The sequence below is a fragment of the Mustela nivalis genome, assembly GCF_964662115.1.
Source record: "Mustela nivalis genome assembly, chromosome: 6".
Lineage (NCBI taxonomy): Eukaryota > Metazoa > Chordata > Mammalia > Carnivora > Mustelidae > Mustela > Mustela nivalis.
The window spans coordinates 65,471,563-65,489,333 of record NC_139025.1 but is presented as its reverse complement, the minus strand read 5'-3'; the positions used below and the strand labels follow the sequence as shown (position 1 = coordinate 65,489,333).

Sequence of the window (17,771 nt, the reverse complement as noted above, 5' to 3'; positions counted from 1 at the left end):
GGTATTGATGATTCTTTCGGTACTCTTTGCTTTTTTTTTCTTTCTTTTATCTGTGGGGGGTGAGGGAAGGATTTCTTTTAAATCTTTATTTCTAAAAATCTATTTACATATTTAAAGTTTGCATCTATAAAGAGCCAGGCAACCAGTCAATAATGGATTCTAAAAGCAAACCTAAGTTGTTTTGAACTCATTCAGAAAGGTTGAAGGCAGGCTTCTGACCGCCAGAACAGCAAATGCTACGCGTGTATAGACCTCCCTTTGCCTTAAGTAGCCACGGTGTGGGGAAAGCCTAGTCTAGATCAAAGTGCTCTGGAGGTCTTTCTAAGACATAGTTGGGCAACACTGTCCTAGTTGGTAGGCACTGAATCAGCAGCACAGTCAGGTAACTGCTGAAACTGGTACACCAGAAGTAACTAGGGAGTGAACAAAATTAATTTTTAGGTCACACCAAAATAGCACTTGGATAACATCTTGGCACAGATTTTCGTACCTTTAGAGAATAACAATTAAAAAAAATACTAGGTAGATACCAAAGGAAAGAAAGCTGAAGAACCTAATATATGTGGAGACCCTGGCAGATGTTACCTAACACTTGACACATGCAAAGTGAACTGTAATAGGACTATCTGTTCTTCTAGGCTGTGTCATCATTTCCCTTCAAGTTTACTGCTGAAACGTGATGAATAGCTTTAAGTGATTTTCACACTCAAGAAATTTATGCCTCAGATTGGTCAGCTTTATCTTGAAGACTCCTGACATTTCATTTACTGAATGTATAAGACTCATCAATTTTACCTGCTATGGCGATGTGCTAGACCAGGATTCAGCAAACCTCTTCTGTAAAGGGCCAGACAGTAAATACTTTAGGCTTCATGGGCCATAAGGTCACTGCTGTAAACACTCAGTTCTGCCACTGTAGTGTAGAAACAGCCACAGATAAATACGTAAAGGAATGAGCATGGCTGTGTTCTAACAAAACTTTATTTATTTATGGACACTGAAGTTTGAATTTCATAAAATTTCCACATCATAAAATATTCTTCTTCTTTGGCTTTTTTTAAACCACTTAAAAATGTTAAAACCATACTTAGCACTTGGGCAATAAAAAAGCAAGCAGCAGGCCATCGTTTGCTGAGCCCTGTGCTAGATTAGTCTTGATAAAAGATGGGTTATTGACAGACATTTTACAGATTTAGATAAATGGCAATACTAAGCACATAAATTGGATTTTAACTCTAACACTAGTATGATGTTTTAGTCATGCATCCATGACTTCATTAAGACAATCACCACCACTATTTTTTAGATTAAAGCATAGGTCATACATTTAAATATTGCTATTATGTTTTATTTTAACTTTTATTCTCACAGAGAACTGTGAAACTAACAACAAGATGAATTATTTAAACGCTGCCACTGATAACATAGTACAACATTCTCATGCAGAGAATAAAAACAGTACTCAAACGACTGACTGTAGTGGGAGATATCTCTTCTAATGTAGAAAGGGAATGTACCTTTTAAACAGGTAAATAATGGGCAATTCCAAAAAATGCTTTTCACTCCTAAAAAAGCCATTTGGCTAAATCAGGCCTAGTGACATTTCTTTCACCTAAGGGCACAGATGTGATACATCAAGGGAATTTGGAAAATGGAAACAGAAGAAGCCCTACTTCAAAACCAGGAAATGGCAGTATCCCTGGTGGTCTCTTCTAGCACTGACAGAACATTGAGAAATCATTCTTGGGTCTTAGACTTACACATCCCTGCAGATACAATGTAAGTAGCAGACCTGGTGTTTGAAAAGTAACACAAATAACTGGGCCATTCTTAGCTGAAGAATACTCTAAGACAGCACACAAAAGTTGGATCACAAGCATGTGAACATATATTTCTTCTAGCTTTCCAGTTTTCAGTTAAGTGTATTTACTATAGAAAAATACATTTCTAAATGTAGGAATTTCAAAAAACTAAATCTCAGTGGCTCAAAATAAAAAATATCTGGTTAAGCTCTTAGGTCTGCTCGTTGCAGTGAAATAGTCACATGACACAGTTTTGTACGCTGCAAACATTTTAATGATTATTGTTGAGCATACATTTTGGAAATTTTTTACTTCAAACTGCAACAAGTTAAATAAATGTTTATAATATACAAAGAAAATACAACCAAAAGTAAAACTTGCTTTTAAGTGTGCCTTGCATCTAGACCAGTGTTTTTTCTTTTTTCCCCTTAATATATCTTTACTTTTGAGCTGCACAAACACACTTAAGAATTTGATCTTTATAGTATGGCATTTAGGAAATAAAAATATACTCCCACCTCAAAGAAATAAAAAGGCTGTGCATGATTATATGCCAAACAAAAGAGAGAACACTAGAATACTCTGATAGTGCAGGCATCATTAAAAAGGAAAAGAAAAAGTTTGAGATGCTCATTAACTCTCTATGTTTTAAGGAAGCAGGATTTTTGACCAAGTAGCTTAAGCCAGCAAAACAGGGATCAGTGACGGCAACTGTAGTGTATGAAGTATGAAACAACAAACTTTACACAAATACACTGTTAGAAATTTAGCAGTGAACACTGAGGATCTGAGAAGCTGCTCTTTGGAACAGTCAAGTAGAGACCACCTTTTTCCAGTCACTAAGCCCTTATAGCAACACACAGTGTTCTGTGCTATATACTTGCTGGCTGGGTAGTTAAAGGATTTGTTTTGTCATTAGCAGCTAACCAACTTCTTCCACATGTTCTTAAAGCCTTAATGGTTGGAATAAAGGCAAGTGTCATTAGCGTAGAGGATCATATACTTCTCTGCACACAAATACAAGAGGCTTCACTAGTATTTTAAAAGTCTCTGGTATCTCCCACTTCGAAGCTCAGTTGAGATGAAAGCCTTTCTCCATGGTAGCAGCTAGCAGGCGCTCTCTCATGATCTCCTCGGAAGAATATTCAGGCAACTTGAGATAATGCACACAGGTGTTCACTGATGGGTAGCTTGCATCAGTAGCATCAACCTACAAAGAGAAAAGTGAAAAGCAGAGGCCACAACTTTAAGTATTTATTTCTTTCAATCCCGAAGTAACTAAATTACATTTGGATTCCCCACTAGCTAAGGTCTGTACCTTGCGTACAACTGTGAGCCTGGGATGCAGATTGGCCAGTCCACCTGGGGGAAGAGTTGAGCAACCGGTGGTAAACTGCAGGAATGCTTTCCTTTCGTCTGAAGACATGCCACACAAAACCCTCACGAACCTCAGGAAACCAGGGCTAGGAGGAGAAAAACAGAGTTCTACTGCTCTGACAGCGGATTTAAATGAAAAATACTACCACCACTTTGTAAGCAAGCAATAAGCCAAAAAACAATTATCAACATGTGAGAAGAACAGTACTATGTAGAGACTCTTGAGTAAGCATGAAATGAGTGCATATAAGCTACTTTAAATGCAAAGATTGTCTTGTACTTAGAAATGGTTAAGAACTGAAATACTGATGGAGTACAGGGATCAAATATGCAACACGGCTAGCAAATCAAAAAACTTAAAAATGCACCTGCATAATTCACCCAAATGTTGCTGAACTACCAAAAGGGATTTGAAATAATCCATCTTTGTTAATAGTGAAATAAACTATTTCTACATGCCACAACAGGGATGAATTTCATAATCATAATGTTAAAGAAGCCAGACCTTAAAAAATATATACTGTATGATTTCATTTTTTAAAGTTCAAATGCAAGAAAAATTATCAATGGAAATAGTGACTTAATATTAAAAAAGAATATAATGGGCAAGGTAATTCTTGAGTTGTTTCTTGTTCCAGGTACCAATACATAGGTGTTTTCCTTTGGTGAAAATTCTCCAGGCTGTACATGCAATTTGTGCACTTCTCTAATACAATTCAATAAAATGTTGACTTAAGAAAAAAATGCCATGGGGCGCCTGGGTGGCTCAGTGGGTTAAGCCGCTGCCTTCGGCTCAGGTCATGATCTCAGGGTCCTGGGATTGAGTCCCGCATCGGGCTCTCTGCTCAGCAGGGAGCCTGCTTCCTCCTCTCTCTCTGCCTGCCTCTCTGCCTACTTGTGTTCGCTCTCTGTCAAATAAATAAATAAATAAAATCTTTAAAAAAAAAAAAAGAAAAGAAAAAAATGCCATGTAAATGTTAGTTAAGGTTAAAGTAATTCATAATGCACTTGACCCCTGAACAACAAGGGATTTGAACTGCACAGATCCACTCTATTGTATTTATTGGAAAAAATTATATAATAGAGTATTGCAAATATATTTTCTCTAATACATTATTTTCTTTTTTGTTATTTGAGTATCGTTGACAATGTCATATTAATTTCAAATGTACACATAGTGATTCAACAAGTTTACACGTTATGCTATTTTACCACAAGTGTACTTCCTCATGATTCTTTTTAGTACTTTTTTCTTTTTTAAGATTTATGTATTTATTTGAGAGTAAGCAAGAGAGAAAGGGAGGGAGAGCACATGCAGAGGGAGATGCAAACTCCCCACTGATCAAGGAGCCCAATCGAGGGCTTAATCCCAGATCCCCAGGATCATGAACTGAACCCCAGGCAGACGCTTAACATTTTCTTTTCTCCAGCTTATTTACTTATTGTAAGGATACAGTATATATACATTTAAAATATGTAATGGCTATATTATCGGTAAAGCTGGTCAAGAGTAGGCTACTTGTAATAAAGTCTCTGGGGGTGTCAAACATATATGGATTTTCAGCTATGGAGTTCAACTGTATTCTCTGTTATATTACTTTAGAAACTTTCAAAAAGAAAGGTAGGGGGGTGCCTGGGTGGCTCAGTTGTTAAGCGTCTGCCTTCTGCTCAGGTCATGATCCTAGGGTCCTGGGATTGGGCCCTGCATTGGGCTCCCTGCTCTGTGGGGGGCCTGCTTCTCCCTCTCCCACTCCCTCTGCTGTGTTCCTTCTCTACCTGCGTCTCTCTCTGTCAAATAAATAAAAATCTTAAAAAAAGAGAAAAGAGAAGTAATATAGGGCCTGTAGTCCTAAAGATATCAGTAGTATGAAAGAAAAAAACAGCAGAAGAACTGTTTCAGATTAAAAACGTACACAAAATGACCGTATCACAACCAAATGCGATTTCTATTATCAGGGCAGTAGTGGTAAGGAGAGTTCTATGAAGGACATTACTGGTGTCACCAGTGAAACTGCAATATGGACTATGGATTAGCTAATAGTACGAATTTGCTAGTGAAAGTGGATACATGGAAGAATATCTGTATTTTCAGAAAATGCACACTCCACTATTATAGAGTAAAGGCACATGATACATGCAATGGTTCAGAAAAAAATAGCACACACACACATATATATCGTGTGGGGGGGTTGTATAAAAAGATAATATAAAAGGAACGTTAAGTACAGCTGAATCTGGGTAAAGGAATATATTAGAATTTTTTCAACTATTCAACATCCTATTTGAAATTTTCTATTCTATTCAAAATTTTTAAAAATAAAGGTTAATTTATAATGGGGCACCTGGGTAGGTCAGTCAGTTAAGTGCCTGCCTTCGGCTCATGTCATGATCCTGGGAACCTGGGATTGAGCCTCATGTCAGGCTCCCTGCTCAGTGGGGAGTCTGCTTCTTCCTCTGCCTCTCCCCCCACCACTAGTGCTCTCTGTCTCTCAAATAAATAAAATCTTAAAAAAAAAAAAAAAATGAAGCCTAAGGGTAAACAATTTACCCAATTTTTTAAATAGTGAACAATTAAAATAGAATCTTAACATCAACAAAGACTCAGTTGTCTTTTCATATAAACTCAGCCTTATCAATGGATATGAAAACTGCTTTCTCACTTCACTAAGTCATAGTTCTTTAGAGAATCTACCATTCGATTTTGGGACATAAACTATTTTGTTGATCTTACAAAATAACCAATACATACCTGTCACGCGTATAACCTAACTTAGGTTCAGTATAATTAATAATATCCTCTGCTGCCCAGGATGGTGACTGGTTTCCACAAAGAATCATCTGGACTTCTTCGTGGCTGAAGGAACTTAATTTCTCCATTGGAAAAACTTTGTTAAACCCATCTACATCATACACAGCAAAAAACCAAAAACAAGAAAATACACAACTCAATTTCTAAGTTACAATGTCAAAAAACCAAATTTCCAATCAAAATAGCTAATATGAACTAAATGAATATAATATGAATAAAATATTAATAAATGCTTGAAAAAACAAATATAAATAAAATAGCTTGAAATCAAGCTAAGCTTTTAAGTACAGCAATTAAGCTTAATACTGTAAATGTGAACAGAGACATTCAGTCACTATGGTCAGTAGCCAAATTCTATTAATTTCTTAACTCACTTTTTGTGTCATACAAGGCAAGCCAATGCTATATCCTGATTTTCAAAACTAGTTTGTGATGAACAGTCTAATATATTTTGCTTCAATTTTCACCTGAAGAACTTGGGTTCTAACTTGGTTTAATTCATCCTGATCATGCAGTGTGTGAAGTATGCATATATATGAAGAAATGGAGGCTAAAAGGGAGTCCCCCATTACTCAGCAGGAGCAAGCTGAGGGTATGCTACAGATGGAGAATGTTCCCATCTGTTCCAGGTACTCTGTGGGGCTTACTATCTGGAAGACAGAAAACTAGAGGGCAAATCTAGAGATGACCTGCAATTCTTGACAAGAGAAATGCCTCAATTTCAAATCTCAAAGTAAAAGGAGAAAAAATTAAGCTAAAGAGCCCAAAAAATTACCTCTAAAGGCTTCCATCTGTTTCTGAATACCCGTATGCATACAAAAGTCAAACATCAAATCCACATATTCTTCTGCATTATCCATTGTTATCATCTACAAAGGAAAATTTGCCAACATTGTTGTTAATATCTAGGACTATTTTAGCACCGCCCACTACACCTGGCCTCATTTATTTAAGAAGATGTTCTGAACTTACCACTATATCAAAAACAAAATTTTTATTACCTCGTCTTCCCCACTTGGCTTGAGATCCACAGCTGTAAAACCATATATTCTTGAGGAAGGGCAAAACTGGAAATTTAAACTTGGAAGACAAAAAGGAATGGATTAACATTCAGCTACTATTGGTGTTTAGTTTTTAAAACACTGCTGCCAAAGGGACCCCCTGGGTGGCTCTGCCAGTTCAGCATCTGTCTTAGGCTAAGGTCATGACCCCAAGGTCCTGGGATGGATGGAGCCCTGCATGGGGAAGGTTGGGGAGTGTCCCTTCTCAGTGGGGAGTCTACTTCTCCCTCTTTTCCCTCTGCCCCTCCCTCTGCTCCTGCTCTCTCTCTCAAATTAAAAAAAAAAAAAAATTTTTTTTAAATAAATAAAATATTGCTGCCCAAACCATGAAAACCCATCCCCCCTACCCTTCCAACAAAAACAGTATACCAGCTTAGATGTTAAGTATGAGGCCCCCATTTTTTTTTTAACTTTTTTTTTTTTTTTAAGATTTTATTTATTTGACAGAGAGAGACACAGAGAGAGAGGGAACACAAGCAGGGGGAGTGGAAGAGGGAGAAGCAGGCTTCCCACTGAGCAGGGAGCCCAGATGCAGGGCATGCAGGGCTCTATTCCAGGACCCTGAGATCATGACCTGAGCCCAAGACAGACACTTAACGACTGAGCCACCCACCCCATGAGGTCCCTTTTGAATGCAGAAACCCTGTGCACAAAAACTATTAGGACAACCATTACCAAACCTGGTAAATCTCTGCAAAGATTGCACAAAACCACCACCTTTCCATATTTCACTTCTATCTCATGGCACAAAATTAACAAAGTAAGGGTTTTTGCAATAAATTATGACAGCAACAGCTTTACTTTTGTTTTGTGGAGGGTTTTTTTGTTTTTTTTTTTCCCAAGAAGAAACTATTGCTTCACTGAAGTTATTCATGCTCTGTCCCTATGGTGAAATTAAACCTTGAATATATAAGTTATCAAACAAAACTTCTCAAAATTAGCCATTAAGAAAGAAAGAAGAAAGCAAGACTTTCAGCCAACCCAAAAATCATAGTAAAACATACTAAGGGTATAATAATTACATGTATACAAATTAACAGAGTTTTACCAATAGATGTGTAGCATCTGAGTTATTAGCTAATCCAACAGGCATAAGGCCTATATACAAACTATTTTGAGCATTCCCAAGTACACTATCCATATTAACTAGTCATGATTTCTCAAAATGTCTTTGGCTGTAGACTTTCATAAATATATAAATTAATCATATTTGATAAATCAGATAATCTTCCAGAGATGTGATGATTAATACACTACGTTTTGGTATTCTGAGTGTTGTCTTTATAATATGGTAATATTTCCTACAACGTATTACTGTTCTTAACAGACTATTTAACTCATACATTGCATATTACTGGGGACAAAGAAACAAAAGCTTTAAAACTTATTCGTCCATTAGGCTGAGAAACATATATAAAAAACTCACCCTAAATCCTCTATGCTAAGTGGAGGCCCAGAACCTGATGGATTCTTTAGCACTAGTTCCTGTAGTTTCGTGTTCTTCTCATCTTCAGAAAGACCTTTGTTGCTTAAAATCTGACGCCTCTTAACAGCAAGGTCTTTAATTTCTTTTAAAAATCTGGCTCTGTGTGGATTTACTAGTTCAAAATCTTCCCAAGTTAAAATTCCATTAAACCATGCTGGGGGTTTTGGTTTGGGGGGATCTAGAATAAACTCTGATTTTGAATCCTCTTCAAAGCTTCCTACTGAGAGTGAATCGTGACCTTCTTCTGTAGAAGCTTCAGACTGACTTTCAGTACAGTGCAAGTCTCTATCGCCTCGTGACTCATAAATTAACTTACTCATATTGCTTTTAATGTCACCCATACACATAAGTTTAAAGAAAGGTTTAGAAATAGGTAAATCCACAAGTCTATTGTCTTGAATGCATTTGGCCAAGAAAATTCCAAGGAAATGAAAGAGTTTTGTGATCCTTTCAAGCTCATCACTGTCTTGTGGAAATGGTGCTGTGAACAGTCCACATGATCTCTGCACATAGTATCCGGGAGGTTTCAATCCACCTCCAAGATCAACCTAGTGTTTTAGAGGGAGAAATATAAATAAAATTAGATGAAAGATGCATAAATATTGAACATCTTTATCAATTTTGTTGAAGTATTTATATATATATATATAATACCTTTTATTAAATAGTTTTTGATGACTGAAAAAACATTTTAATAGCATCAGGAGTAATCAGTAATAAAAAGAGAGTCAGCAAATCTGGCTTAAATTCTGAAGGCATAACCTATTTTTAATAGTAAAAGAAGAATCACAAGTAATCACAAAATGGGAAATAAATCTTACATGACGAGATTCATCATCTGGAAAGTTATCATCACAAAGCCAAGCACCCAGATCAGTTCTCTGGAATTCTGCTGCCACCAAAGCATAAAACTCTAATGTAGGGCCCAAGCCAGTTCCTTCTTCTCCCAAAAATTCAACCTAAAATATAAGCAAGTTTTAAGGAAAAATTCACTTAAAAAAAAAAAAAGATCCCATTCTTAGACACCTGGGTGGCTCAGTGGGTTAAGCCTCTGCCTCAGGTCATGATCTCAGAGTACTAGAGTCAAGCCCCGCATCGGGCTCTCTGCTCAGCGGGGAGACTGTACACCCTCTCTCTCTGCCTGCCTCTCTGCCTACTTGGGATCTCTGTCAAATAAATAAATAAAATCTTAAAACAAAAAAAATCCCGTTCTTGCCAAGTAATACATCTTTTTTTGTAACAGCAGCAGAATATTATACACATTAAAAACAACACAGAAGTTTTAATTTAGTTTTTCTAAAAAGTGTATTTTTTGTACACCATTACATATTTAAACACTGGTGAGCACTGTTTACCACGTTGTTCATTAATTTATTTTTCACATCAACCCTAAAAAATAGGTTTTATCTCTTTTTTTTTTTTTTACACCAAAGGAAACCAAATTTTTTTTTTTAATATTTTTTTAAGATTTTTTTCTTTATTTATCTGACAGAGATCACAAGTAGGCAGAGAGGCAGGCAGAGAGAGGGGAGGAAGCAGGCTCCCTGCAGCGCAGAGAGCCCGATGTGGGGCTCGATCCCAGGACCCTGGGATCATGACCCAAGCCGAAGGCAGAGGCCCAACCCACTGAGCCACCCAGGTGCCCCCCAAATTTTAGATAAAAAGGTTACATCATTTGCTTGAGGAAAAGATGGCATACAGCTTTGTATGTGTGTCTATTTAACATAAAACCTAAACTCTTCCACTTCTGAATTTAGGCAATAACTTTAAAGGCTTTTACCCATACTCTATATATTCCACAAATGACTTGAGGCAGCTTATAAAAACATATGGTGAATGATTTAAAAAAAAAAAAATTAAGGTTTACCTAGTTAGAGGAATGTATTTGGTAGGAAGAATTAGATGAAGGTGAAGAGAGTTTAAAGTGAAAGCCCTAAGAGCCTTTTATATTTTTTTGACATGTATCATATTTGTCATGATCAATCTCTGATTCAAATGATAAACTAAGAGATGTTGGGGTGGCTCTGTCAGTTAAGCATCTGCCTCTGGCTTAGGGCATGATCTCAGAGTCCTGGGATCAAACCCCATGTCATCGGGCTGTCAGGCTCCCTGCTCAGCACAGACTCTGCTTTTCCCTCTATCCCTGGCTTGTGCTTTCTCTCAAATAAATAAATAAAATAAAATCTTAAAAAAAAAAAAAGGATAAACTTAAGCGGCTGGTTCACATTTATAAGAGAAATTTCAAAAAAAAAAAAAAATTTCATTCACTGTCCCTCACATAAGGAAAAATATATCCTATAAAATCAATCAATATATATAAGGAGTATATCAATATATATCCTATATAATCAATAATGTGTACAATAACATCTCTACAGTAAATGTATTACATTTTATACTGCTATTTGCTTAACATCTCTCAATACAGGCCAATGATGTAATGCCAAGCACAGTGTAACAATAGTATAGAACAGTGTACTCCAAAACTGCAGATATCTAATAGCAGAGCTTAATATGAAGGTAAAATTTAGACTATCAAAAAGAATCCTTAGTGAGTACTATTATTCAGTTCAGGCTTTGTTCAGAAAGGAGTAATGTCCTTCAAAAAGACCAAGGACTTAGGGTGCCTGGGTGGCTCAGCTGTTGATCCCAGGGTCTGAGATGGAGTCCCACATCCGGTATCCTGCTCAACAGGAAGCCTGCTTCTCCCTCTCCCACTCCCCTTTTTGTGTTCCCCCTCTCACTGTCTCTTTCACTCTGTCAAATATATGTGCTGCCGAAGCGAGCACTTCACTCTGTCAAATAAAGAAAGAAAGAAATCTTAAAAAAAAAAAAAAAGAAGAAGAAGACCAAGCACTTTTCCACTTCAAAAGTGAAGATACTCTTTGCTGTTCATCAATCACAAGATCCTGACCTCTGAAAAGGTAAGTTGACATCCTCTAACAAAAGATGCTCTACCAAAGGTAAAGGCCTTGCATAAGGGCAAAGAAATCCCTCTCCATTTTTCACTTCTAACATGGTTTTCGTGCTATGGAATATACAGGTTTGCTGGTTTTCTGCCATTCCTGCATACTAAAAGAAATTAGATGTGAGTGAGATACCTCAAGAACTGATTTCCGATCCGCATGTATCTGCATGACATTCTCAGCCCATTCCATCAGTGATTCACCACGTGGGACTTTTACTCTTTCATGCTTGAGACGACCCACTCGAAACTCTCCAGGATCATCTCGCCTTACACTACTGGTGGTCCTTGTTCTTTCCACAGTAGCTTCACGTCGGTTTTGTAACCACACTATTGCTCTAAAATAGAAAAATATTTCTGGAGCTCTAACATTCAGTAATAGTTTCAATGTACTAAACCAGCAACAGAATTCAAAGATTTAACTTTTTTTTTTTTAAATAGTATTTTATTAGATGACAGAATTAGTACATTTTCTTATTGCAAAAATTATTGCTTCCTCTCTTAAAACATATAAACCCCTATATTATTTTTCTAAACAAAGAAGAAAATACGTAGGTATTTTTCCTCTTTACTTTAGTAATTAACAGATCAAAATAAAGGTCTGTGGTCCCAACCTCACTAACATCAAAATATACACAAACTGGGGAATAAAGGAACAGCACAGGGAATACAGTCAATAGAATTATAATAGCACTGTATGGTTGACAAACAGTTGTTACACTTGTGAGCACAGCATGATGTAAGGAGTTGCTGAGTCACTGTTGTACACCTGCTATTAATGTAACATGAGTGTCAATACTTCAATTAAAAAAATAGCCAAACCTATGATACATAAAATATAAATGAATATTTCTTAACTATTGAAGAAACTAAAAAATCATTAAGCTATCTTTATTACTATCTTTATTACAAAGCCATCATTAAAATGCAACTGACTTTCAAATATTTTCTTTTGGGGACACCTGGCTGGCTCAGTTGGTACAGCATGTGACTCCTGCTCTCAGGCTGTAAATTCGAGCCCCATGCTGGATGCAAAAATAACTTTTTAAAAGATCTTTATTTCTTTTAAGATTTTATTTATTTATTTGACAGAGAGACAGAGAGAAAGCACAAGTAGGCATAGCAAGCAGCAGGCACAGGGAGAGGGAGAAGCAGGCTCTCCACTGCACAGGGGGCCCAATACAGGGCTCATCCCAGAACCCCAGGATCATGACCTGAGCCAAAGGCAGGCACTTAACCACTGTCCCTAGAAATTACTTAAAAATAAAATCTTTGGGGGCGCCTGGGTGGCTCAGTGGGTTAAGCCGCTGCCTTCGGCTCAGGTCATGATCTCAGGGTCCTGGGATCGAGTCCCGCATCGGGCTCTCTGCTCAGCAGGGAGCCTGCTTCCCTCTCTCTCTCTCTGCCTGCCTCTCCGACTACTTGTGATTTCTCTCTGTCAAATAAATAAATAAAATCTTTAAAAAAAATAAAATAAAATAAAATAAAATCTTTGGGAGCACCTGGGTAGCTCAGTTGCTTAGTTGTCTAACTCTTGATTGCAGCTTAGGTCATGATTTTAGGGTCATGGGATCAAGCCCTGTATTGGGCTCTGTGCTCAACCCAGAGTCTGCTCGTCCCTCACGCTCTGCTCTTCCAAATGCTCACACTCTTTATCTCCAACATAAATAAATAAAACCTTTTTTAAAAATATAAATACTTTCTTTTCAATAATGCAGAGCTAACCCATCTTGGGTAGGAGAAATAATCTTAAAGTAGGAATAAGAAGATAAAAAGAGGGCGCCTGGGTGGCTCAGTGGGTTGAGCCGCTGCCTTCGGCTCAGGTCATGATCTCAGGGTCCTGGGATCGAGTCCCGCATCGGGCTCTCTGCTCAGCGGGGAGCCTGCTTCCTTCTCTCTCTCTGCCTGCCTCTCTGCCTACTTGTGATCTCCCTCTGTCAAATAAATAAATAAAATCTTTAAAAAAAAAAAAAAAAAGAAGAAGATAAAAAGATTTGCTCTTAGGTGTGCTACAATTATTTTGTAATCTCAGGTCAATCAGCTATATACTCTGAGAATCAATTTTCTTATCTATAAAACAAAAACCATAACTAATGCCATTTATGACAAGAGGCCCATAGTTCCACATGCACAAATGATCTGTAAATAGTGTAACTTATCAGAGAAGTCAACAGCTCCATTTTAAATTATAATTCTTTTATATCTACTTTTAAAGTACTCTGGGTACTCGATGATTCAAAAAATATTTACCAAATACCTACAATGTGCTATATACACTGCATTAGGAACTGCAGCTAGATCAGTGACAAACTGCCAGAAAATTCCTGCCCTCATGAAACTTTTATCTCATGGAAGGAGACAGAAAAAAAAGGCTTGAACTGTGGGGTTCTACTTATATGTGGATTTTTCTTTTAGAAATACAGTACTGTAAATTTTTCTTCTTCCTCATGATTTTCTTAACATTTTCTTTTCCCTAGCTTACTTTATTCTAAGAATACAGTATATAATACACGTAACGTGCAAAATACATGTTGATTGTTTGTTTCAGTAAGACTTCTGGTCAGCAGACTAGTCATAAAGTTCTGGGGGAGTCAAAAGTTACACACTTTTTAAATATGATTTTTCGGGGCACCTGGGTGGCTGTCGGTTAGGTGTTTGCCTTTGGCTCACATCATGATCCCAGAGTCCTGGGATCAAGTCCCGCAATGGGCTCCCTATTCAGCGGGGAGTCTGCTTCTCCCTCTCCCTTTTTCCCCTCTTCCCACTCATGAACTTTCTCTCTAAAATAAATAATATCTTTACTGCACAGGGAGGGTTGGCATCCCTAACCCTGAAATTGTTCAAGAGTAGGAGAACAATTTCTCCTGTAGGAGAGCATATATCCGACCAGAAATTTTAAAAATGTTTTAACACTGACAACTCATAAGAAAACAAAATAATATATTCCTTCCATCAGTCTTGACATAAAGTATATTTGTACATTTTGAGCTTATATAACATTAAAAATATATAAAAGGGAACACTTTCTACCTTGATGCACCAAATGCTGTACATGTGAAATAAAGCTGTCTAGTTTCAAATGGTATTAGAAAAGGACACTTGCTGGTTAACTGTTCACACCAGTCTGGTAAAGCCCCACTTGCCAAAGCCAATGGTTCCTGCAAATTAACAAATAACAATGTTATAAGGCAATTATTTGAAAAGACAAAAAGGAGTCAGTTCTTAAAACTAACGAAAGAAAGTAATGCAATGGACCATATGGCCTAAATCAATGAATCAGGGACTAACAGTAAAGATGGTGAGAAATAGAAAAGGAAGACAATACTTTGAAAGTCCAAAAGCTCAGAGTTCAACTATCTGATTACCTCAATCTGCTGCAAAATCTTTGTTGTAATTTTTTTGCTAGTGAATTCATCTGGTGGAAAAGTAAACTGAGGCTGCTCCTCACCTTCTGAAAAATTAATAAAATTAATAAAGACATAAACTGACTTCCTTTTAAAAATGCCATAGAAATGAAACACAGATTCTTACAGACCTTCTTGGGATATTCTTGAATAAGGGTCACTTGCAACTATATAGAGAATACGCAGAAGTTGAAGGACATCTTCTACTCCACAAGAATTCTGTCCATTGCCAGCTTTGGCCTGAGGTTGTTCTTTTGCCAAATTAAGAATTTCACTACTTTGAAGAGTGGAAATGGCCCCCTGATTTAATCCAGACTTTGTTCCATGCTCACAAAAATCCTGTAGGAACAATTAGTAAAACTAGCTATTAATCACATTTTCGAGAAAAGCACTGTATCATCTGATAAGTATTTGAAAATGTTGAAATCTTTCAAACTGTCTTCTTTTTAAATAAAAACACTATAAAGTTGAAAATAGGTGTGTTCTAAACCGTTCCCAAATAAACTATAACCACCGTAAGCCACAGTTAAAACCATGTACTTAGGGGCGCCCAAGTGGCTCAGTGGGTAAAAGCCCCTGATCTCAGGGTCTTGGGATAGAGCCCTGCATTGGGTTCTCTGGGCAGTGGGAAGCCTGCTTCCCCCCCCTCTCTGCTTGCCTCTCTGCCTACTTGTGGTCTCTGTCAAATAAATAAAATCTTAAAAAAACAAAAAACAAACAAAAAAACATGTACTTAGATCCAATACCATAAATCATATTTGAAATTTTAATATTTGGCATATTAACAATGTTAATTCAACCTCATTTTTTAAGCTTGTCCCAATGAACCTCCTTTTCTTAAGAATCTTTAAAAGCTGCAAACAAAGCACAAAGCCATTCCCAGTTGTGTTTTGATGCCAATATATACCTTATATGCAGCTATGAGCTGAGAACAATTTCTGTTTTTCCTAATACTTTTATTAGTGCCAGTTAATTTCCAGTGGCGCAGGAAAGCGGCGTCTGCATTCTTCTGCAGGTAGGTTATCAAGTCATTCTTTGGTAATTCATCAGTGCCAAGGTACTGTTCCACATGCTCTATAGACCAACAACCCTACAATAGGAAAAACCAAATGTTGGCCTTTCCTGATTAACAGTCTATGCTATTTCACATGCATTATATAAGGCAGCTTTAAAATCATGCATTTAACCTCATCTAAAGAATTCCATGTTAGTGATTTTTTTTTCCTCAAATGTTCAATTAAAACAGTATTAGTTTTTATTTTCCCTTTTTTTCCACTAAGTGGCCAAGAAGATCTTTTTAAGTATCACTTACCATTTTTCCATTTTCCTTCTCTTTGTCAGAATCCTTCATTTCTCTGTACATGATTCTAAACATGAAGATATTCACATTAATTCATAAATAATTTGTGGTTATTTCCAGTAAGGCTTAAATTCTTTAAAAAATTATGAATGATGTCATTCATTAGCCATATGCTTAAACATTAAACTCAGGGACAATTTATTTTAAAAAAATCAATTTGTTAAACATGGGGGAAAGTAGGAGAAATCATATTCCTAAAAAAGAATTATTATTTATAAATCTAGTATAACTGCAAAGAATGCATACATCAAACCTAGGACCTTTAAAGATATGAAGTGATACACTATATCATGTGTTATAACTTTCATTTATTGTAAAAATAAAAGGGATACGAACAACAAGGACCAGGAGGCTTTATGTTCACATAAGGCAGTGGAGATAAAATTTGAAACTCCAATAAAAACTGAACAGGGTGGGAAAAAATAACTATGATAGCCTTCTGTTCTATCTCTAAAGGATCTAGATTACTTTATTAGACATTATATAAAATTATCAATGATGTCAAGAGAACATCAGAAAAAGTAAAGTAAAATTTACATAAGGATAATTAAAATTTTATTTATATTAAATTATATTAAACTATTAAATAATAATAATTATAGGTAATACTGAGCACTCAGACAATACTGAAAACACTTTACATGTATTAATTCGTTGATTCCTCACAACCATGCTCACTTTACAGATTAACAGAAAAAGGCACCAAAATGTTAAATGTGCGCAATGTCATTAATTAATTCTTCAATGAATGAATGAACAAAGAGAGGTAGGCTTAACTTGCAAACTCCAAAACAAATAACAAATAAAAAATATTTAGTACTTCATACACAATTGCAAAGAGTTCAACAATTAAGACATAAGATGTCTAAAGTTATTTCTGAAGTTTATTTCTAAAGTTACTTTCAGTTGAAACCTTAAACTATTCTCTCTCAGGAGTCACAAATGCTATTATCTGTAGTTGTAAACCAGGAGAACAAGAACCAAATATTTTCGGTTTCTATAGTAAAACAATATAGAAATACAATGGTTCTAGGCTCATGTATCATGGAATTATCTACTTAAAACATTAAATTAAAATCTCTTACGTGTATGTTGGCTCCCAAATACGCCTAAGTTTATCTGATTTCACATTGCCATTACAGGACAATTGAAGCAATTTTTGTACATAGTAAAAAATGGTTGATCTGAAATTAGTGAGTGGTAATTCAACTTCACGAGTTGTTCCAAGACCTGTTACTTTCAAAGTGAGGGCTAATCGAGGTGACGGAGTACATTCAACTTCTTCCAAGAGCTCTGAATGAGGCGTTCCTAAAAATATGGAAGACATAAGAAACAATTACACTCTAACAAGCAGTCCATAAAAAACAATGCACTGGGAAACATAGCTACATGAAATCAAAATTTTCCGTCAGATATTAGCTAAAGACTTCAGCTACTTAAAGACTATTCTGGCCTCAACAAACTTTTTTTTTTTTTTAAGATTTTATTTATTTATTTGACAGAGAGA

At 36.4% G+C, this 17,771-nt stretch overlaps 1 protein-coding gene across 19 annotated transcripts in view; it reads right to left on the bottom strand.

Moving 5' to 3' along the window:
* Window positions 1-963: 963 nt before the first annotated feature.
* Window positions 964-17,771, bottom strand: part of HECTD1 (HECT domain E3 ubiquitin protein ligase 1) — a 99,808-nt gene continuing 83,000 nt past the window's right edge. For 6 of the 19 annotated variants that reach the window (XM_082737880.1, XM_082737866.1, XM_082737878.1 and 3 more), the window contains 14 exons: window positions 17,350-17,572; window positions 16,217-16,271; window positions 15,812-15,994; window positions 15,036-15,243; window positions 14,866-14,951; window positions 14,531-14,658; window positions 11,637-11,838; window positions 9,357-9,494; window positions 8,476-9,083; window positions 6,990-7,068; window positions 6,764-6,857; window positions 5,929-6,079; window positions 3,121-3,265; window positions 964-3,012 (listed from right to left, as the gene is read on the bottom strand). In XM_082737880.1, coding sequence (XP_082594006.1) covers window positions 2,875-3,012; window positions 3,121-3,265; window positions 5,929-6,079; window positions 6,764-6,857; window positions 6,990-7,068; window positions 8,476-9,083; window positions 9,357-9,494; window positions 11,637-11,838; window positions 14,531-14,658; window positions 14,866-14,951; window positions 15,036-15,243; window positions 15,812-15,994; window positions 16,217-16,271; window positions 17,350-17,572 — 2,438 coding nt within the window. In that variant the 3' untranslated portion in view covers window positions 964-2,874. The remainder of the gene's footprint in view (window positions 3,013-3,120; window positions 3,266-5,928; window positions 6,080-6,763; window positions 6,858-6,989; window positions 7,069-8,475; window positions 9,084-9,356; window positions 9,495-11,636; window positions 11,839-14,530; window positions 14,659-14,865; window positions 14,952-15,035; window positions 15,244-15,811; window positions 15,995-16,216; window positions 16,272-17,349; window positions 17,573-17,771) is intronic. The other 13 variants (XM_082737877.1, XM_082737879.1, XM_082737883.1 and 10 more) reach the window with 3 other exon arrangements.